Source organism: Taurulus bubalis, assembly GCF_910589615.1.
Source record: "Taurulus bubalis genome assembly, chromosome: 2".
Lineage (NCBI taxonomy): Eukaryota > Metazoa > Chordata > Actinopteri > Perciformes > Cottidae > Taurulus > Taurulus bubalis.
In genome coordinates, this window is record NC_136590.1 from 43273285 (window position 1) to 43296086 (window position 22802).

General features: G+C 46.4%; 1 protein-coding gene across 1 annotated transcript in view; it reads left to right on the forward strand.

Moving 5' to 3' along the window:
• Positions 1-2262: 2262 nt before the first annotated feature.
• The window catches only part of robo3 (roundabout, axon guidance receptor, homolog 3), a gene marked incomplete at both ends in the record, with an annotated part of 142964 nt that continues 122424 nt past the window's right edge, over positions 2263-22802 (forward strand). The window contains one exon of the mRNA XM_079237934.1: positions 2263-2395. Coding sequence (XP_079094060.1) covers positions 2263-2395 — 133 coding nt within the window. The remainder of the gene's footprint in view (positions 2396-22802) is intronic.

The following is a 22802-nucleotide window of genomic DNA, read 5'->3' on the forward strand; positions in this document are numbered from 1 at the left end:
TCTTCAGGTAAAAACATAGTTTTTCATGCACAGATCAATTTGAGATATTTGGGGCTGTACTGCTTCCATAACATCTTCTTTCAGACATTTTCAGACAAGAAAACATCCAAAATACACATTTATGTGTTGATTTTACTACTTTGTGTTTAGATAACGCCTCATTTGCACATTTTTACATAACATTTTGGATAACTTGTATTACAAAAAGAACTGACATTAATGTCAGTAATGAACTGGGCAAGTGTCTTATTGTTGATATCTATTGGTTATGTATTAATAACTTCATAATGTCATTTAAACATCTCTTTAAATGAGTTATTGCTCAGACTTCAGCAGCTCTTACATCCCCTACATAAACTTTACACTTCCATTCCTAAATATACTCTGAGGGTTTGTTCATATGATGCTCAGAGACGTATTTATACAACATTTCATCAGTAAAAACATGGATGGAAATTCATTTTTATTGGCTCTTGAGATCATTTTCTGATTTATGGAGTGACAGAAAGAGATATCCAAGCTCCCCTCCCCAAATGTATGCAAATGATGACATATTTGATAAGATAAAGCCTCATTTGCATATTCAAACATAGGTTTGAGTGGATCAAGGCGCTGTCTGGCTGTGCAGGGGACAGTCCGGGGTCACGCAGTTCCAAACTATCGCCCGTGTACGTTCATCTGAGTGGGACACGCTCAGCCTCCGCCTCCTTGAATGCACATCCGTGTGAAACATCTGGATCCCACGAGGTGACTCCCTCCCAGCTATTTGATGTCACACCGCTCGCCCTCCTTCCAGGCCGTGCCCACATGGGCGGCTGGGTGGAGCTGGCACAGATGCCCCATGAATAGAAGGCCCTCTGAAATGAGGCGGTTCAGGGGAGGGGAAGAGGGCCGGAGAGAACTCAAGGAACGGGGCCACGGGACGGGGGTCGTCACGGCGGCTTTGTCGGCAGGCTGGCTCCCATTGTCCCGGTGACGAAGCGGGGAGGACAGGGTCCTGATGGGGGACGGGCACCGTTAATAGGAGTCACACTGAGGCTGTCAGCGGGGCGTCCCGGGGCGCCACATGCGACCGTGCTGCTACATACGAGGGCCGGGGCGTGCTTTAGCAGGCTGGAAGGTATGCGGGTGGGCCGGTCGCGTCCGTGTGAACGTGCACGCTCCTCCTCAAAGTGACACGCGCGTTACAACACATGGCAGTTGAGTCAAGCTCCTGAGGGCGAGCCTCAGCTGATCCATTCTGCACTTTTTAAACCATGCATTTCTTTGGCATTGCTTAGTATAATAAACAAAGTTGTTTTTGCTGTGAAATGTTATATATTTGTTGCAGTATATGCTGCATTATTAAGCTGTTTTCTGCCCCAAACTGCAACTTGCACACACTATATAGAACATGCAGCTTTTCCCCAAACACAAATGGACTTTTTTTTCTTTTTTGATGATGTCCAGTTGTGTGAGGCTGACAAAGGAGACATTGAAGATCCATTCAGGGACTTCTTCAGAGCGCCTGACAGTAGAACAAACACAGCCTCGGGGGTTTGGTTTGTTTACCTAACCTGTACTGTATGCCTTTATGGATATGAGGCGGCGTGTGTGCGTTATGTGTAAGACAGTGACAGTAAGTCTTTCTCTCCAGCGCCCTGATTCAGAGCCTCTTGGGATGATTATTAATGTAATAATTAAACATTTATTGCCAACAGCACCTGCTCTCTCTCCATCTCTCTCTCTCTCTCTCTCCCCTCTGGACCCCCGGGGACTCCATCAGAGAGAGGGAGAGCAGCAGAGGGAGGGAGGGAGCGACACAGGAGGAGCCAGAAGGGAGGGGTTGCAGAGCGGAGAGCAGCGAATCCGAAGGGGTCACCGTCACATCGCTGGATTCTTTCACACCGGCGAGAGGCTGTGGTTTTGTGCGTGGCAGCAGACGGCGTGTGAAGTTATGTGATCCCAGAACAAAAGGAACAAGGAGGACGGAAACAATCCGATGCTGGGAAGGAAGCGGAGGGAAAGCACAGCGAGGGGGCCCCCGAAAGCCCACTCTGACATCCTTCAGCCAACCAATCATTTAAACTTGCTTCCTTACTTCCTTTTATCCACTTTTACATCAAGACTTATCTTTTTTTTAAATATTTTTCCTTCAAATTGGTTGAATTATTTGAATCAACTTTGGCATCAAGAGGACATCTCTGTGGACGGACTCCCACCTTTTGAAAGGTCAGACGTACAGAGACCCAGGAGGGAGAGAAGCCGGTCCCTCGGATCAAGATGCTGCGCTACCTGATCAAGACCCTGCTGCAGATGAACCTGTTCACCGACAGCATCCGGAACCCGTCCAACGGCACCGATCCCTCCTTCAACGGCTCCCTGCTGGACTGGGGAAACTTCACCGGCTTCAACGGTAAGCGCAGTCGATGTGTCATCCGACCCCCTGTTCCCTCACTGTGTCGACGGTGTATAGAGCAACCATGTAAGTCGCTTTGGATAAAAGCGTCAGCTAAATGTCATTTTTCATTTAATCTAAACATGCATCATGAGTCATGCCAGTCCATAATCACATAAGTTTCTTTGCTAAAAGCTGATTACGGGATACAGCGGCAGTATTTAAGGGGTGTCCCGCGCCTCCTGATTTCACAATGAGGATCCTTGAAGTGTTGAAATAAATCCAAGTGAGACCCTTTTACATTGGACAGGGTGATCCAGCCATTGGACACACTCCTCATGTCCGGCTGCTGTCCTGGAGCAAGCAGAACCAATGCTCGCCTCAGTCTAAATCCCCCCCCCCCCCCCCCCCCCCAAACAAAAGGGTCAATGGATGATCTCACACTGGGATCACACGCTTGTCAGAGTGTTTTGCGGGCGCTCTGTTTTGCTGAATGAAGCCGTCTGCTGTCAGGCGGACCGGAGCTGTCACATGCCCTTAACTTTTGGCGACGGAGCTCCATCTCACAGCGGCTCGGCTCGGCTCGGCTCGGCTCCACGAGGAATTCATGAGAGTCTGGTGTTTTTTTTTATGGTGTTTTTTTTACTGTGTGTCTGCACAGGCTTATTAACACGCTGTAACGAGCTGTCCCTGCCGTGCTGGGCTCTAATGGCAGCGCTGTGTATGTATATATGGATGTACATGTAGGTGTGTGTGTGTGTGTGTGTGTGTGTGTGTGTGTGTGTGTGTGTGTGTGTGTGCGTGTTGTATGGGATAGAGTTAAGTCAACACATCACCTTGATGTCTGCTATAATGAGCACCCGAGCTTTGTCTCCATGTCAGTGCATACCAATGAAAGCTGCATTCAGCTGCACACACACACACACACACACACACACACACACACACACACACACACACGCACACACACACACACACACACACACACACACACCATTGTCAAGTGTGTCTAACATATTCAATATATTACTTGCTTTAAACTGCACCGGATTCTTCCTTCCTTCCTTCCTTCCTTCCTTCCTTAGTTTCTCTCTCTCTCTTTTCCCTTCCTTCCTTTCTTCCTTCCTTCCTACCTTTCTTTCCCTTCTCCCTTTTCTGTCTTCCTTCCTTCCTTCTGTCCCTCACTTCTTACCTCCCTCCTTCCTTCCTTCCTAACTTCCTACCTTCTGTCCTACCTTGCCTACCTCCTTCCTTCCTTGCCTCCCTCTCTCCTTCCTTCCTTCCTTTCTTGACTACCTCCTTTCTTCCTTGCCTCCTTCCTTCCCTCCTTCCGTCCTACCTTGCCTACCTCCTTCCTTCCTTGCCTCCTTCCTTCCTTCCTTGCCTCCTTCCTTTCTTTCTTCCTTCCTTCCCTCCTTCCTTCCTTCCTTCCTTCCATCCCTCCCCTCCCTCCTCTCCTTTTGTCCCTCACTTCTTCCTTCCATCCTTGCCTCCCTCCCTCCTTCCTTCCTTCCTTGCCTCCCTCCTTGCCTCCCTCCTTCCTTCCTTGCCTCCCTCCTTGCCTCCCTCCTCCCTTCCTTCCTTGCCTCCCTCCTTGTCTCCCTCCTTCCTTCCTTCCTTTCTTCCTTCCTTGCCTCCCTCCTTGCTTCCCTCCTTCCTTCCTTCCTTCCTTCCTTCCTTCCTTCCTTCGGTCCCTCCCCTCCCCTCCCACCCCTCATTCTGTCTCTCCCTCCTTCCCTCCCTCCTTGCCTCCCTCCTTCCTTCCTTCCTTCCTTGCCTCCCTCTTTCCTTCCTTCCTTCCTTCCTTGCCTCCCTCATTGCCTCCTTCCTTCCTTCCTTTCTTCCTTCCTTGCCTCCATCCTTGCTTCCCTCCTTCCTTCCTTCCTTCCCTCCTTCCTTCCTTCCTTCCTTCCTTCCGTCCCTCCCCTCCCCATCTTCTGTCCCTCCCTCCTTCCCTCCCTCCTTGCCTCCCTCCTTCCTTCCTTCCTTCCTTCCTTCCTTCCATCCTTTTTATCCTGTCTCTTTTTTCCATTTTAAATGCCGAGCTGGTTTCTAAAATATCCAGCTGCTTCCCAGCTTGTGTGCATCGACTGGCGGTTGGAGCCAGTGGCAGGGTCATCGTCTGTGTGTGTGTGTGTGTGTGTGTGTGTGTGTGTGTGTGTGTGTGTGTGTGTGTGTGTGTGTGTGTGTGTGCTTGGTCACAGAGAGGTGAGTGAGGTTAGTCTTTGATGAGTGGACGCGGGTGTGAAGGGTAGATGTGCTGATAGCAGCATCACTGCGGCTGCAGACTTCACAGCGTCTCTTTCATTGTTCTCACGCTTGTATTTGGTTCCCCCGTCGCATCCCTCCTCTCATCCAGCGCTCTAATGGAGTGGAGATTGAGCGCGGCGTCGGCCGTGAGGATCTATAGCGGCCTGGTGAGAAAGTAAGGAGAGGCGAGGAGGAACAATGACTCTCTGGCTTCATATTCTGGGAGATCTCTCCCCTCAAACCGCATCTCCTCCGATCTTTAGGCGGCATCGACGCATTCGGGGAGTTTAAATGAAGACGAGGTGGATGCAACAGTTCTACTAATCAGCGATCAATGAGATAAAGTATCCGTTGTACACCGGTGTGAAGGTAATGGATCGACCGCATGAGGACAATGAAAGACAAACCCTGATATCTAACTTTCCAGGTGCTTCAGGAATCAATACTGTCTCTCGACAAAAGGTGAATCCGTCTATTTCCCTTCCTTTGTCCTCTTTGCTCAGATTGGAATTGATACCCTACATTTATATATTATAATTTTTGTTGTCATAATAGAGATGTATTTCGCTGACCATTATGCGCTGACTCATCAGTGTGTGTGTGTGTGTGTGTGTGTTGGTCAGACCGTGGGTATCCAGGCGAGGAGCTCAATAGCAGGCAGTGGGCGGACAGCTTGTGTGGGTCGACCTGGAGCTCAGAGGGAAATCAATGCGGCCCGATAACCAATTTGTGAAATAATGGACAATTCACTCAAACACAGCAGTGTAGTGGACTGCTGGGGCCCGGCAACGTTATCTATTAGTTCTCTTACACATTCTCCCCTTTCCCTTATCCCACCCTCTCTGCTTCCTCTGAGCGTTGTATACGACTACCACGTGTCACAAATTAAGGCCATTCATGTTTTTAATGGTCATGATGAAAGAAAACATGACACTATATATATATACACATTTGATCATTTCTGTCTATGGTCTAAACTTCTTTACAGCTTTTATTTCCCCATTTACACTGACAAAAAAAAAACATGAAGGGAACATGAAAGAGAAATATTTTGAAATGGTAATGCATTTATTAAAGCTACTGAGGAACTTTAACATGGGGTTGATTTTGGGGGTCGCTGTGGACAAAAGCGGCAGGTTGAAGGCTGCAGTGAAGCCGGGTCAGGGTCCATGAACTGGTCTCTGCTGGGTCAGGGTCCATGAACTGGTCTCTACTGGGTCAGGGTCCATGAACTGGTCTCTGCTGGGTCAGGGTCCATGAACTGGTCTCTGCTGGATCAGGGTCCATGAACTGGTCTCTGCTGGGTCAGGGTCCATGAACTGGTCTCTGCTGGGTCAGGGTCCATGAACTGGTCTCTGCTGGATCAGGGTCCATGAACTGGTCTCTGCTGGGTCAGGGTCCATGAACTGGTCTCTGCTGGGTCAGGGTTCATGAACTGGTCTCTGCTGGGTCAGGGTCCATGAACTGGTCTCTACTGGATCAGGGTCCATGAACTGGTCTCTGCTGGATCAGGGTCCATGAACTGGTCTCTGCTGGGTCAGGGTCCATGAACTGGTCTCTGCTGGATCAGGGTCCCTGAACTGGTCTCTGCTGGATCAGGGTCCATGAACTGGTCTCTGCTGGGTCAGGGTCCATGAACTGGTCTCTGCTGGAGTCTGAGCTTGAAGAGGTTCTGGTGAACCTGCATTCTATGAATTGCTTCGTCTGATTTCAAAGGGAATCAAACCCGAAGACAAACATTAAAAGTAAGGACGTAGAAACAGCCAGTCTCCCTGCTGATGGTCTACTGATGAACTTTAGGGTTAAATTGAGACTTTTTCATAAACAGTTGCAGTTTACATGCGGTCCCTTTAAGGGAATTTCTTCAAACTTATATTTCTGTTCTGTGATTTAAGAGAATTTTGAAAAAACAAGAAAAAACATTGATCCCCACACACACACACACACACACACACACACACACACACACACACACACACACACACACACACACACACACACACACACATTTTTCAAGGTGTCAAGTGTGTCTAACATATTCAATATATTACTTGCTTTAAACTGCACCGGATTCTTCCTTCCTTCCTTTTTTCCTTCCTTAGTTTCTCTCTCCCTCTTTTCCCTTCCTTCCTTCCTTCCTTCCTTCCAACCTTTCTTCTCCTTCAGTCTTTTCTGTCTTCCTTCCTTCCTTCTGTCCCTCTTTCTGTCCCTCACTTCTTACCTCCCTCCTTCCTTCCTTCCTTCCTACCTTGCCTACCTCCTTCCTTCCTTCCTTCTTTGCCTACTTCCTTCCTTTCTTGCCTACCTCCTTCCTTCCTTGCCTCCTTCCTTCCTTCCTACCTTGCTTACCTCCTTGCTTCCTTCCTTCCCTACCTCCTTCCCTCCCTCCCTCCTTCTGTCCCTCACTTCTTACCTCCCTCCTTCCTTCCTTCCTTCCTACCTTGCCTACCTCCTTCCTTCCTTCCTTCCTTGCCTACTTCCTTCCTTCCTTGCCTACCTCCTTCCTTCCTTGCCTCCTTCCTTCCTTCCTTCCTTCCTACCTTGCCTACCTCCTTCCTTCCTTCCCTACCTCCTTCCTTCCTTCCCTCCCTCCTTCTGTCCCTCACTTCTTACCTCCCTCCCTCCTTCCTTCCTTCCTTGCCTCCCGCCTTGCTTCCCTCCTTTCTTCCTTCCTTCCGTCCCTCCCCTCCCTCCCTCCTTCTGTCCCTCACTTCTTCCCTCCTTCCTTCCTTCCTTCCTTCCTTCCTTGCCGTGATTTAAGAGAATTTTGAAAAAACAAGAAAAAACATTGATCCCCTCACACACACACACACACACACACACACACACACACACACACACACACACACACACACACACACACACACACACACACACACTTTTGAATCAAAACCACAAGTTTATCTGAAAATGACCTTACATGCTTTAAATAAAACACTCTAAAATGATTTGATAATGGGTTTTAATTGTTTTCTTTGATCATACAGACTTTACTTGAACTTGTATTGATTAAGTACTCCAAAGAAAGAAAGGGCACTTGGTGCTTCTCTATGTGTCTCCTGTGAGCTCTTATTATTAAAATGTTGTATATCTATCGACGAGCCAAATATCTCTGTTCCCCAAGGACCGCGTATGGATTCTGCAGTCTCTTATGGATTATCTCCATAGTCAGATGTTGCATCCACAGCAGGGTGTGTGTGTGTGTGTGTGTGTGTGTGCGTGCCCACAAACACATAGGCATCATTGCATTGAGGCAGCTGTAGATGTTTCCGTGTAATTGTATGTGTGATGTATTGTAATTTATGGGCGCTAATGCAGCCATTTGTCCCGTCATGGAGGTCAAGTAGGCTCCCCTTTGCTCTCTTCACCATAAATCTGCCAGGGAGTCATTACCGCTGTCTGCGCGTGTGTCTCTCTCTCTTTCTGTGTGTGTGTACATATTTCCCAGCTAATTACTTCTAAATATTTCAATATGCAAATCCCATAAAAGTAGCCTACGGATTTGTATTTGTGCAGAAGAGAAGCAGAGCTGCCTGCAGAACCTTTATCCGTACGAATCAACCCTTTTTCATACAAGCTGCATTCAGAAAGAGGCTGTTGAGCCACAGAGGGAGGGCCACCACCAAGGGGCCCCGATGCCCACCAGGAGCCGGTAACTGGGAATAGCCGGCTGCTAAGAGATGCATTATTAATGTCGATTTCCAGGGAGCGTTTGGGAAGCCGAACATCTTTATTCATCGCCCAGAAACCACCAGTTGTCTCCCCCGTCGGCCTCACTTCAGCCGGACGCCGCCGCCGCCGCCGCCGCCGCCAGGCAGCCATTAGCGTTCCCGCGGATGCACAAATGGCACGGAGACGCACGCTAATGCCAAGACGCCAGGTACTCAGGCGCGAGCGCTTCCTGTCAAAGCGTGACCCCCGGCGTGACGTCCGGATCATTAGATGTGACCTTTCTCAGTCAGTCTGATGCCGGGACTTTGTAGTCGGCTAGAAAGAGAATGTCAGATGACCGGGGAGGGCTCGGCAGCGGCTGGCCAGACAAACACACACACACACACACACACACACACACACACACACACACACACACACACACACACACACACACACACACACACCATTGTCAAGTGTGTCTAACATATTCAATATATTACTTGCTTTAAACTGCACCGGATTTTTTCTTCCTTCCTTAGTTTCTCTCTCCCTCTTTTCCCTTCCTTCCTTCCTTCCTTCCTTCCTACCTTTCTTGCCCTTCACCCTTTTCTGTCTTCCTTCCTTCCTTCCCTCCCTCCCTCCTTCTGTCACTCACTTCTTACCTCCCTCCCTACTTCCTTTCTTCCTTCCTTCCTACCTTGCCTACCTCCTTCCTTCCTTGCCTACCTCCTTCCTTCCTTGCCTCCCTCCTTCTTTACTTCCTTCCTTACCTCCCTCCTTGCCTCCTTCCTTCCTTCCTTCCTTACGTGCCTCCCCTCCCTCCCTCCTTCTGTCCCTCACTTCTTCCCTCATTCCTTCCTTCCTCACACACACACACACACACACACACACACACACACACACACACCACACACACACACACACACACACACACACACGTCAAGTGTGTCTAACATATTCAATATATTACTTGCTTTAAACTGCACCGGATTCTTTCTTCCTTCCTTTTTTCCTTCCTTAGTTTCTCTCTCCCTCTTTTCCCTTCCTTCCTTCCTTACTTCCTTCCTACCTTTCTTGCCCTTCACCCTTTTCTGTCTTCCTTCCTTCCTTCCTTCCTTCCTTCCTTCCGTCCCTCCCCACCCTCCCTCCTTCTGTCACTCACTTCTTACCTCCCTCCCTACTTCCTTCCTTCCTTCCCTCCCTCCTTCCTTCCTTCCTTCCTTCCTTCCTTCCTTCTATCCTTCCTTCTTTCCTTCCTTTCTTGCCTACCTCCTTCCTTCCTTCCTTCCGTTCCTCCCCTCCCTCCCTCCTTCTGTCCCTCACTTCTTCCCTCATTCCTTCCTTCCTTGCCGTGATTTAAGAGAATTTTGAAAAAACAAGGAAAAACATTGATCCCCTCACACACACACACACACACACACACACACACACACACACACACACACACACACACACACACACACACACACACACACACACACACAGTGATGGCATCCAGCCAAAACAAAGCCATTACTCTCTCCGGTCGGGGCGGGTCAGGCCTCTTCACACTCTGGCCTGGCGGCGCTCTCGTCTGTGACGCTCCGGTTATTGTTTCAATTTCTCCATTCAACGTGTTTCGATGGTGAGCAGCTCACGTTTATGACATTTATCAAAGATGTGTTGACACGCCAATCTAAAAAAAACTCCTGCAAAAGTTCTGCTTCAGTTGGTTGTTTTGGTGGAGGATTTGGAGGAAGAGAAGTCGTTATGTTCCTCTGGGTTTATTGTAAATGTTAAAAACACGGAGGTGCAACCTCTAGCGACGCTCATCCTCGTAACGTTTCTGAAGTGGGAAGTGTTTACCAGATGGGTGGTGCAGGACAAAGCTTGACTGATGTTGCACAGCTGCTATCTGTGCCTCCATCAGACACTTCACACGCATTGATTTCCTCTACATCTGGACCTCCTCTTGTTTTGCATACAAAACCCGCCTTTTAAAACACAACATGGCCACGGTATGACATGTACACTTTATTCTGTCATACCACAGGTGATTTATTCTATCGTTCACATCCTTCAATTACTGTGTGAGTGTTACAATTAGTGCTTTTTAAATGGTCGTTTTAAATTCCAACGTATCACGTGTTTGTCATGGCTCCTCATTTGAAGCGTCGTTTCCTTTTCTAAGTCCACAATCTGACCTGTTGCTCTTCACAGCAGAAGCCATTTCTTCCAATAAAATGAAGAGACGGTGATGATAGTGTTAATCAAAAGAGGGCTGGATTGATTTTAAGGGGAGAAATGTCATGCAATGGTCAGTTTAAACATTCTGGGATGTTTTATTTGAGTACTTTTTCTTTTCATATTTGTAGATTTCTCAGATATTCACCCATTGTCTCCCCATGAGGCAAACAGCCAACAGTATCAAGCAAAAATGAAGATAAATGACGTCAACTCTTCCTCATCTTCTCAGATGACATCATGTTGTTCTTATTGAACACTCTCAGAGCTTCCTCCTCTCTCTCTCCTCCTCTTCACCAGTGCCGTATCTGTACTCGCCCGCCCTCTCTATCTCACTCGCCTCAATTGGGTTCCTCTCCGCCGTGATTTATCAGCTCTGAGGCCGTTGCATAAACAGCATCGCCGCATTGTGTGTGAATGCAAACCAAAAGGGAACAGAAATCTGAGTGTGTGTGTTTGTCAGCCTCTCGTTAATGAAGGATCTGAGTCGCATCTCGTCCTTCTCCACCCGCTCTGTGCTCCTTCACCTCATCCCTCCATCTGTGCCGCCCATCTCTCCCCCCCATTAAGGAGCCTCCTCGGTCTCTTCCAGTGGAGGATGAATAACATCAGGCGGTCCTCGAGCGGCACAGCGAGGACAGCGGTCCAGCCACGAGCCCAATTATCCTCGGATCATCCCCACGTAGCTGCTATCAGCTGGAGCCTCCATCACGGGCTCCATCAGGCTTCCCGCATGAGCTTATCATCCACAATTTCCCTTTGAAGCCCCAATTTGTAGCTCCAGCACGGGGTCTTCAGTCGATCCATTGTCCCCCCATTGCTCTCCAAATATAAGTTCCACCTCTGTTTGTTCATGCTGGTTGAGTAAATTTGGATATTTCCCGGAAAAACTATATGTCATTGCCAAAAGCACTCCCCCCCCCCTCCCCCCCTTTATTGTGACAGTAAAGATTCAGCAATCGAAACAAACTTTATTCTGCTTTTGTTCTAATATTTTCTTCTATTTAGCATTCAGACCTGTTGAGACCTTTTTGGCAACGCATTCCTCGCTCGCTGTCTGAGATAATATGCAGAATTATGTACATAGCCGAGCAGGGATGGAGATCAGGCAGCATCTGGGGTGGAGGAGGAGGGAGACGGACCCGAGATGCTACTTTGTAAGTAGGAGACCGTTCTGCATATGCTAATAGCAGATTGGACAACTTCCTCCATCACGACGAGGTTTATTTTTTTTCCGGTTGCTGTGCACAGGCAGATTGGATGGTGATGAAGATGTAAGATGGCGCTTAGATTTACTTAGAAGGTGCAGTATGGGGGCAGGGATTAGTGTCATGGATTTGCACACACACACAAAAAGAAAAGAGAAAGGCGTGGATCAGGGGGGACGACAGCTCCCCGGAATTATAATTGTCAGAGCGGCTCGTTCAATTTCTCGACTGCTTGTGGGAGGAAGAGTTGTGATAAGCCGCGGAGATGGAGTATGATAATGCAGCTTTGTTCCTGAGGTGCGCACAGCTACTGCTGAATGAGAATCAGAGATGTACGAGGAGGAGCTGACTGGGCGTCTGGGTCTTCATCTCCTTTTATACTTCATGTCCGTTTCACAAATGTTGGAAAATATACTTTCTGGTTTTTCCTCCAGCAGGTTTTTTATTCCCTAACTACAGCAGACATGCCTGGTATCTCAATGCAATAACCCCAAGTTAAGTTAAAGTTCCCAAAGTGGGGAAATAGATTTAAAATGTTCCCTGTCTGTTGCATGTGTATGTGCATATATAATACATGTATGCACAGTGTTTCTCTGTCTGCTTAACACTGATGAACTCTGCTAGTTAGCGTCCTCTGCTCCATGAGAGAGGTGCACCGTTAGCATCTTTAGCTAGTCCTCTGTAGCACGCTGAGCACCTGCTGAAGTCGGTTCTTTCTACAGATCTTTAACACCACTGCTGACTGAACACTTTCTATCTTTAACTTGTTAGCTACAGTTAAAAGCACATTTATCGACTATTTTTTGTGTGTGCCTCTGCTAGCTGAACTGTCAATCAAACATTTAGTCCCACCCACTCACAGGCCGGTAGGGTATAGAGGCCTGGTCACGCCAGTATTTCAAAAACGGAGAAATAGATGATTTGGGTGAATCAAATATTTGTGTCAAGTTCAACGTCTTTGACTGAAATCCGCTGTAAGGGGGACTTATGAAGGTTTTAGTGAAGCGTTATAATCGCTTTGTCATTTTAAAGACTTTACGGAACTATTAAAACTTAATGATCTTTTTTAAATGTAAAACCACACACCTCTTCTCACAAGGGTTACGGTGCTTCAGCAATTTAAATGAATTAAAATCGGAACTGCGGATGAGGAGGTAGCACAGTTTTAGTTTTGAAAAAACACAATTCTCATTTTCGTGAGACAGGAAAAAAAGAGCTGTGGGCTTATATGATTCACAGCGTTGACATTTGAAGGAACAAAATGAATAGCATGAAAATGAAAAAGGAGGACTTGAATATTCTATTGACAGAGCACAGCCGTGGGGAAATTAATGCCTTGGCGGTTCTAATATTTAATGCAAAAAGGGGAGAGTCCTGTGACTTTGGATGGACTCTCATGGTCATTGAAACACAACACACTTGCATTGTGTGTGTGTGTGTGTGTGCATCTCAAAATGGAGACACTCCTCTGGAACTCTTCTTTTTTTTCCGCTTACACAAAGAGGATTTGTCTTTGTTTCCACCAATTAACGTCCTAACGCGTTAAAGACATGTATATGCACAACGTTGAAATCGATCCCATCAATAGAATCACACGACGCATGCTTGCACACTGCGAACACGATGCTTTCCCTTCTTCAATCAGCGCCTCCCATAAATCATCCGCACCCTCTACTCTCAACTCCCGCTTCAGTCTATTAACGAGGCCCACAGGGAGGAGGTCAGGCCAAAACGAGGGGTTAAGTGTGCCGACGACTCGCGGGTCACCGAGAGAGGTCGCGACCCTTGAACTCCCCCTCTCCCCTCCGTAACCCTCGCAACGCCTTCACTGAGTACGATGAGTGCGATGACACCGTCCCTTTGTTCGTCACATCTGCCCCCGCTCCATTGTTATTCCAATCAGTGCGATTAGTTATGAGGAGGTGTCACGGTCGAGTGCAGGGATTCTACCGTTGGAGGAGAAGCATTGATGTGCTTGACACAAAATGCTCCAGTCATGACTAAAACATTGCTTGCCTGAAGTCAGATGTTGCATCACAATTACGGACTAATAGCAAAATTTGTATGCGTAGCAATTTTTCTCCTCCAACTTATCAAGTCTTGCTGAAACAAACACAGTTAAAAACAAACTGCCGGATGCTTTAAATTACAGTGGAGTGGAGTGAAGGTTGGAAGGTTGTTTCTTTTTTATTATGTAAATTGATCTTAGCATCTGATGGCGGCTGTTCTGGTGCTTGCTCTGTTATATTCTCCTCGATAGACACACACACACACACACACACACACACACACACACACACACACACACACACACACACACACACACACACACACACACACACGTACCTGAACATGTCAATGTCAATATAGAATATTGCACACAGGTGAAAAAAGAAAAGCCATCCGTGTAAGCATGACAAATCTCTTCCTCTGTTTTTCTCTCTCTGACACACACACACACACACACACACACACACACACACACACACACACACACACACACACACACACACACACACACACACGCTCATAGACACACAGTAATACAGCTGTCTCCAAAATCCATTTCAAATCACAATCCCGCTGCCAATTATCTTCTGAATCCATTGGTGGGAAAGAAACATACAATGACAACCCTGCAGTGTCAACACAATTGGCCATGCATGCCTATGAATACTAAGATATAAAAGCAGTGCGGTAAGCGAGGAGCGTGGTGGCTTTGAGCCGATACTATACCATATGTTCTCCCTCACTCCAGGAATAGAAGGTCTCTCTGCATATTAATGAATGGCTGATCATGCACGGGACAACAATGACAATAATACAGTGATAGTTTTTTGCAATTTTCAAGACACAAAAAGTGATACTTGTGGCAAAGTTATAGAAAGCACTAACTCATGCAGTCCAGTTTGTTTTGCACTGAGCTTTAACACACTTTAACACACTTTCTGCAAATAACTACAAACAGTTATCTACATTAGATTCTTTATTCCAAACTAACAGCCTGTGTGTTGTTTGCTAAACACTGCTGTTGAAACGCAACACTCAATTATCAATCCTGTACCCAGAATGCACCTGTGAAAACACCTGTAACCAATGTGATAAATAGGGCTCAGGTTTGCTCTTTGGTGTGAACAACAGAGAGAGCGAGAGGACTGTAATTACAATACGCTGTGTTTAGTTTACAGTGCAATACTGGAATATGTTCATGTTGAAGTCGCTGTCTCTGATCATGTTGTGAGTTTATTGTGTTCATATCTATATTTACAGCATGCTACATGTTTTATACTCAGCTCATCAGTGAATCTGCACGTGGAGAAAGCTGTTTATTTGGTGTTTGTGTTGCAAACATACATTTCGAGCATAGTTTTGAATGAAACGTTAGCTTTTGAAAGATATGTGAGGTATTGAGTGTGTTGTGTTTATGTCTGTAATGGAAAGTTTCAACAAAGAGAGCCCTAGTTTGAGAACCTGTGCTGAAGCAGCTGTAGTTAGACATTTCCTTTGAGCGTTTTGTGTCTTCTCAGTGTCGTCTGAGGTCAGACCGAGGGAGACATGAAGGCAAGGCCCTCTGCAGGAGGCTTGTTTCTCTGTGTAAGGTCACAACAGATGACACCATGGAATATGTGTCTTCTGGAAACTGACAAATTGTTTTCATTAATGAGATTTATTTTTCGCACTTTATCACAGTTTCTCTTTCTCTTTGCCCCCCCCTCCCCCTTCTTTGCATCTTAATTGTAGATGTCTTGGGATAATCTCCCTTGGAAGTAAGACCATTGATTTCAGTGGGACTACGCTGAATAAATGAGGTCTAAATTACATGCGAAATAAATTCTCTTCTAATAGTATAGTTAAAAAAGATCTATAAAAGGACTCGCTCCACAGCAGATAAATACAGAAAAATATGCCCAGCATGCCGCAGCAATAAACCCATCCATGGCGTGATTTGTTCATTATTATTTGATGCATGATCTCAATTTATGCCTCAGTGTATCTGTCATGCAAGATGCCAATAATGATTCATTAGCTGAGACTGTAAATATGTGTGTGTCAAGAGGATACTACCCATGGGCTGTAGCTGAACACACCAGGCAATCACTGAATAAACACTAATGAATCAATACAGTCTGCCTGTGCCCTTCCCTGACATCTCTCCAACCATCCTCACGCACACACACACTCACACACACACACACACACACACACACACACACACACACACACACACACACACACACACACACACACACACACACACACAGGCAAACAAAAGCCCGTAAGTGGATTGACTTGAGAAGATATTCCCCTCTTTGTCCGTTTCCTCCTCCTCTGTCTGACTGTAACACAGAGTGATCGTGACCGAAGTTCACTTTTAATTGCATAAATAAATTGTATAAATGTAATTATGCTCAGAGTAATGTTTGCAGGATATTCTAATTTTGACATTTATGATAATGTTGCCCGCGCAGGCCGAGGTCACAGGCAGTCAATCAAATGCGAGAGTCTGACTTTGGGCTCATTAAAGTGAATGTAGAGTAAATGCCACTTTGATTACGCTTGCACCGTTTTTGGCCGTCGCCATCTTGTTTTTTTTTGCAACCAGACACGAGAGGAGTCGCCCTCTGATGGCCGTTGGAAAGAATGCAGGTTCCAGACACTTAAACGCCTGCTGCAACAACACATACGCACACAACGCTGAGTGTTCCCTTTGACTGACAAAAGCATTCACACACTTGAGTAATACAAAAATAAAAGGTTCACATGCAGTACAAGAGCAGTGACACAGATAACAGACAATACTACATCTTCTACATGTCTATATGTAGATCACGAGTGTGTCCCCACTACGTTAGATTTACTGTTTAGTGGTCATGAAAAAAGATTTGAATTGACCTTTATTACTGCAATAGTCCCTCTGAAAACTGCCATTAACGTAAAAGTCGGGTTACGAGCCGCTACTACCTTCGGTCAGTGTCCCCGTTAGCTCCCCGCTGTAGCCAGCTGGGGCTCCTGCTAGCGCTCCATTACTTCCCCGCTAACTTCCGCTAGCTCCCCGAAAATCACCGAAGGTAGCGGGACCAGGCTCGACACCCGACTTGGGCAGAGGGGACGCGGGCAGTAGCAGCAGCAGCGGCCGGTAGCAGCAGCAGCGCTAGCTAGCAGCAGCGCTAATAGCACTGCTCCTAGCTTGCTACAGCGGGGACACTGACCAGCCGTAGGAGCGGTTTGTAACCCGACTTTTACGGTACTCGTATATTCTATATTGTGTTTTGTACACGTATATCTTATTTTATATCTATTTTTAGACATTTTTAGATTTTGGATATTCGTGGAGCCCATTCAATGTCATGGGCTCCACTAATGTAGTTCCATTAACGTTCATTGTATTGTGATGTTGGCAGAAATCTCAGAGACCGGTATCTCAAAACCTTGATTATATTGGAAGTAAGTGAGAAGATATGTAATGTTGTAATTCAGCTGACCCTTTAATAATATTTAACAATTTAGATATCTAGCGGTCAAAGCGTCAAAAGATGCTGCCTGGTCAAAAGTGTCCCACAGCGCTGAGTCAGCATAAAGAAAGGCCTGGCTCCACGTGTCATGCTGGCATGATTAAGATGATCACGCTTGTCTTGGGCAGCAGGCCATGTCGTGGTGGAGCTTTGTAAAGTTCAGCACAGTGAGTTAGAGCAGAAAGAAAGGAGGAGTGTTGCGTAACAGGTTGGTCACTTGAGCTCGTCTCTCACAAGCGAACTCCAAACTCAATACCAAACTGCTTCAGTACCTTCTTCTCAAGCCTCCAGGACCAGGACAGCTGATAGGAATCTTGACTAATGGCTTCAAAGTTTTTAAAGTCCATTTTGAATGATGGATTGGCTGACAAGGTGACACATTGAAGAGCAAAGATGAACCCAGATGACGACAGAGAGGGAGGTTGCCAGGTTGTGTTTACTGTCCCCCCCCCCCGCCTCCTCCTCCTGGTCAGTAAACACGGCATCATATGAGAGCCTGATGAGCAGAGGGGACCAGCTGCACCGGCAGGTTGCATTGTGGATTGATGCCACGTAGCCAATTCTCTCAAGGAGCGGGAGGCGCGATGACTCCAATTTCAAACAGCGAGATTACTTCTCAGGCGGAGGAGCAGGGAATTCTTAAAAGGAAAAACCAAACCCAGCGGCTCTCAAGGAGTCTTCCTCTGGCTTCACTAAGGCGCCGGAACAGTTCAATAGAGGAAGGGACATGTGCAGCTGTCGATGGCGATATTGTGTTTGGATACATAGCTTTAAAATATGTGACTATTTCGCTTTTTTTAGTCCTCCTTTATTTGTCTTTCTTTTTTTATTGTGACTATGCTACCTGTAAAATAAGTTTGATTTACGTTGTTATCGGCATAACAAGCATTCAGTATTAATAAATAACGCATTTCCTTTAAATATCAGTATGATGAAGACATTAGAATAAACACATTGAACATGAGAATAAGTTCTGAATAATAGTCGCAATCAACTTCCTTTTTGTTGCCGTTTTTTTTAACCTGATCCAAAGGGAAGTAGAAGGAGCAGGTGGCAGAACCGAGAGGAAGATGCTTCTGGGTTCAGGCCCGGTCTCTCCTGGCAGCAGGATGGTGGTTTAACAGCCAGGCTGTGCTGAGGCTCACCTGGAGGTTAACCTGGAGCCCGGTCATGCTATCAGAAGAGCCAACAGATCCACATCCTCGTGGAAGAAAATATATATAAACTTTATATGATTTATAAAGAGTGTTTGTGCTCTCTAAAAGTAGTAGTGTTGGATGTTACAGGGGACATACATTGGTTTCATGCATTTAGTGGTGTGTTCTTTATACTATGACAGTTTTCCTGTAACGCAAAATATATGTGGATATATTCAATAATAACCCCTGTACCGTGATACGTATCCTAGCATCGTGGGTGTGGATGCTGAAAACCCTAGGAGGGGTAGACTGAGCGATCGTTATATAAAACTATGAATCATAGCTTGTTTTACGGGAAAAAAAAGAGCCCAAAACTACTGTATTTGGATGCAATGAACACCATAAGTAAAATACAAGTGAAATAGATGATTTGGTACATGAGAAAATTCAAATGTGCGCAAATGCAAATCTTTGAGTCCTCGCCTGAATGTTCTCTGTACCATAACCCTCTCTAACTTTGTTATGCTTCACTTTATCAAAGTCAACCTTTGCAGAGAGAATGTTCACATATTGAGCTATGATTTGGGTTAGAGTTGGACCTTACAGCTGCATCATTTCAAAGAAATAATCATCCTGAAAGTGATTTTTTCTAGGCGGACCTGAAACCTTTTCCTTTTTGCTGTGTGTCATCTTCATTTACTCTTAACCAGTAACATAAAGACTGATATTTACACATCTGACCAAAATCTCACATGTGTACCTTTTATTATAACACCAAAATGATTCAAATAGCCCTAGTGGTTGCAGAGATACACCCTTTTTAGTTTGGGGATGCAATTTTCGAGGAAAAGGGCCTAAACATAGGTGTGTACATGAAGAGAGTTCACGAGTCATCACAGAGGTTCTGGACTGACAGAGAGATGAACAGAGGCAGGATCAGGATCAGGACAGCCAAACACAGCGACTACCAGCATGCAGCGGGAGAGAGTGAGGAGAGGGCGTGGCCAGGGCCAACAGGGCAACAAGGGAGACTGACACTTTCGGGCACTTTAATAAGAGTATTGAGATTGGCAGCTCTGCTCGCCGCTCGCCAGCCTGATTACCATAAAGCTATTTATTAGTCTGATTTCCCAGGCTGAGAGCAACAGAGACCGGGGGGAGAGAGGAGTGGAGAGGGAAGGTTAAGGGCAAGTCGCCATGGAAACAGAGCGGCAGGGTAGCGGCGAGTGGTTGGGAATAGCGGACGTCCACTTACAGGTGGAGGGGGAGATGGAACACGGGGTCAGAGGTCACGCCATCAGACTCCCAAATCACGGCGGGGACTCCGTGGCAAAAACCACGGGAGTTTATGAAAGTTAAAAGAAGCGGCGTCGGCGTCCGTGCTCACATTTCACATGCAATTAGTCTCAAACCGTAATCTATGTGCACCCACTGGCACGCATGGACACTCGCTGCAAGTCTTCATTAGCACTAATCAGGGTCTGGCTGCGGCCCCCAGCGGGGCCACCGACGCCTCGCTGAGAGCCGCTTGTCCACGCCGCTCTGAGTACTGCTCACATGGCGCCGAGGCAGGAGAGAGCACAATGGTAATTGTGTGTGTGTGTGTGTGTGTGTGTGAGTGCAGCTCTTATACTCCATCAGGTTGCAGCATGCAGGGACATGGAGTGTAAATAGGTTGGAGTGGACAACACGGCCACAGAGTGAGAGGGCTGAAAACCACAGGAAGTCTCCAAATGTTGCCGTCCATATTTCTGCAGCCATATGTTTCTGCTGCCTGCTCTTTATTCCCCATAATTACCGCTATGCATTCCCTCCAGGGCCGTGGACGTGCCGCTCGTTCCTTTACGAAGCAGCCAGTAGGAAGAGAGTTTCATTTTTTCACTTAAGCGCATTAAATCAGCTCGTATAGCATTCAAGGTCAGGTGGGCATGAGACTCATATATACACACGCCGCTGAATATATATATTCATTAGCTGCTCTCATTAGAGCAATATTACACTCTCGCATATATGGTCGAGGCACATGTGCACCATAATCCATAGAAAGCAGGCTACTGTCGCACAGGAAATGAGCATTTGCATTCTAATGGTCTGCCCTTATAATGCAACCAGCTTCAAAGTCGCATTATTATTATAATAATCATACAGCTCAGTCCTGATGTCCAGTGTGTGTCCATGTTGGTCCACAGACAGATGACAAGGCTCATAGTGGTTTTACATTTTTATATTATAATTATCAATTATATAATGTTATACAAATGTGCTGTAGTATTCTATTAACATTAATATTAGTAGTAGTAGTAGTAGTGGAAATAGAGTTCTGTCAGCATACATATTTGTTTATATTAAAATCAAAAGCAGATTGTGATTAATTCATTTAAAAAAGACATGATTTCTTTCCTTCTCCTATAATCGCACATTCCGACGTGTTTTGACCATAGTGAAGAAGTTCAAGGTGCTCTGACAGGATGCTGCTTCAGAAGTGACTGAAGCTCACTTTGTTTACATGTCTGGTCCCTGCGGTGCTGTTAGGCTCATCACTTATTGATAATAATCCATGCCTCTGGATCTCTGTGGGAAGCGTGTTGCTGCAGCAGCTGCCCTCCTGACTGGAGTTTAACGCCTGAGCGGTGCAACAAGTCACCAGCATTGTGTCATGAGCGCAATTTTGACGTACGTCATGTGATTTTGGGGTGTTGTGTGATATTTGACACCTTTTTGACAACATCGGATTCTTAGGGTTGAATTCACTTGAAACGTACACGTCGCATTGGACAAAACCATCCGGCATCACACAGCCCTTTAAAAATAGAATCCCTTTCCATATTCATCAAATATGCATGGGTTGAAATACATCAAATACGTGGATTTTATTCAACATACTAAGAGACCTACTTAGAGCATCAATACCAGTGATGAGTCACTCACATGTTGGGGTGAGATCATCAGGCTGCAGGTCTTTATAAATATGATCAACTATAATCTTATTATCCAGCTGAAAGGCCTATCGGTGAGTTCAGACCTTAAAGAAAGTGAAGCACACTTTCGTGTATTCTCACCATGATTCACATCCGCTCAAAATGAGACGGACTCTCCCTTTAATGTTGCAGCCTTCCACCAAGTTGAATGTGAAATGGGTCTGACGAGCAAAAACGAACGGAACGGGACACATGAGCTCGTTGGCGGAGGAAAGATGAGACGAGCATCTGGCCCAGGCCGACCTCACCGTCCTGACGTCCCGACAGCAGCCATGTCACGGTCTGGTATCGCATGGCTCCACCTTGTGCTGCAGCTGTGGTCACCTTGACACAGGAGGGCGAGGCTGTGAGAGGAGTCGGTGCAGCGTGAAGTCACCTCCAATCAGCAGGAGCACAATCCATGTGCGGCCTCCTGCTTTGCTCACAGATTTTTAGGATTCAGAGACGTCTGCTTTGACTCCATTTTCTGGCATGAGGGCGAATGAGTTATTGGCAGATGAGGTGGTGTCATTTATAGGGAGGACTTTACTCAAACAAATAAAAAGAATAGTAAGCAGATGCAGCTCAGGTGTGATTGACGAGGTGTTTGGAACCCAGTCAATAAAACATGAAAGAGAATGGCAAAAATGGAACAAAACACAAACGAGAGAAAAACAAGCCTTTTGATCTTTGAATGCAGCGTTGATATACTATGTCATGTTTTCCTTTGAAAATACACCAAATAAAATATGATGTATTTGTTCGTATGAGAGCGGACCAAAAGCTTTGATAATATCCTTTTAATAAGAAAGATCCTAATGTCATCTCTCCTGAACCAAGTTCATCCCCGTCTTCTTTACAACAGTAATAAAATAAAGCTCTGGCATCGTGCTAGATTAGACGTGTTGAGGGAGAGACGGAGCGCCCTGATTTGTTTGCTGCTTCATATGATGGAGTGCGTCGTGATAATGTGAGAAAACACAAGACAATGAATACGGAGTGAAGAGAGGAGAGGATGGAGTCACGTCTCCTCCAAGGGAAACACAATCAGGATGCGTGCCACGGCATTCATCCCTCCAATGAGCGGCCGCCCGGCCTATACCTGGTGAGTGTTATTGGGCCCCCTCCTCTCTTCTGCCCTTTCATGCCCTCCTTTCTATCTGGGGCTTTGTGTTTGAAAGAGCTCTGGCAGTCCAAAAAAAAAAAAAGCCAACGCACATGAAAGCAAATGTCAGGGGGCAGAGGGCATCTCTGACGGAGCTTCATCAAAGCAGAGGACCCGTCCGCTAGCGAGAGACAACAAATCCATGCCACGTCCATTTTAAAGTGCGAAGGGTTCGCCGTGTACACGACCCCACGACCCCGCACTGTCAGACCTCCACTAGCGGATGTCTACGTCAGCCACCCGATGACGTAACAACCCCTTTCCCACTTCCTACCCTCCTACTTCCGGCCCCCCTTCCTTAGACGACACCCATCTT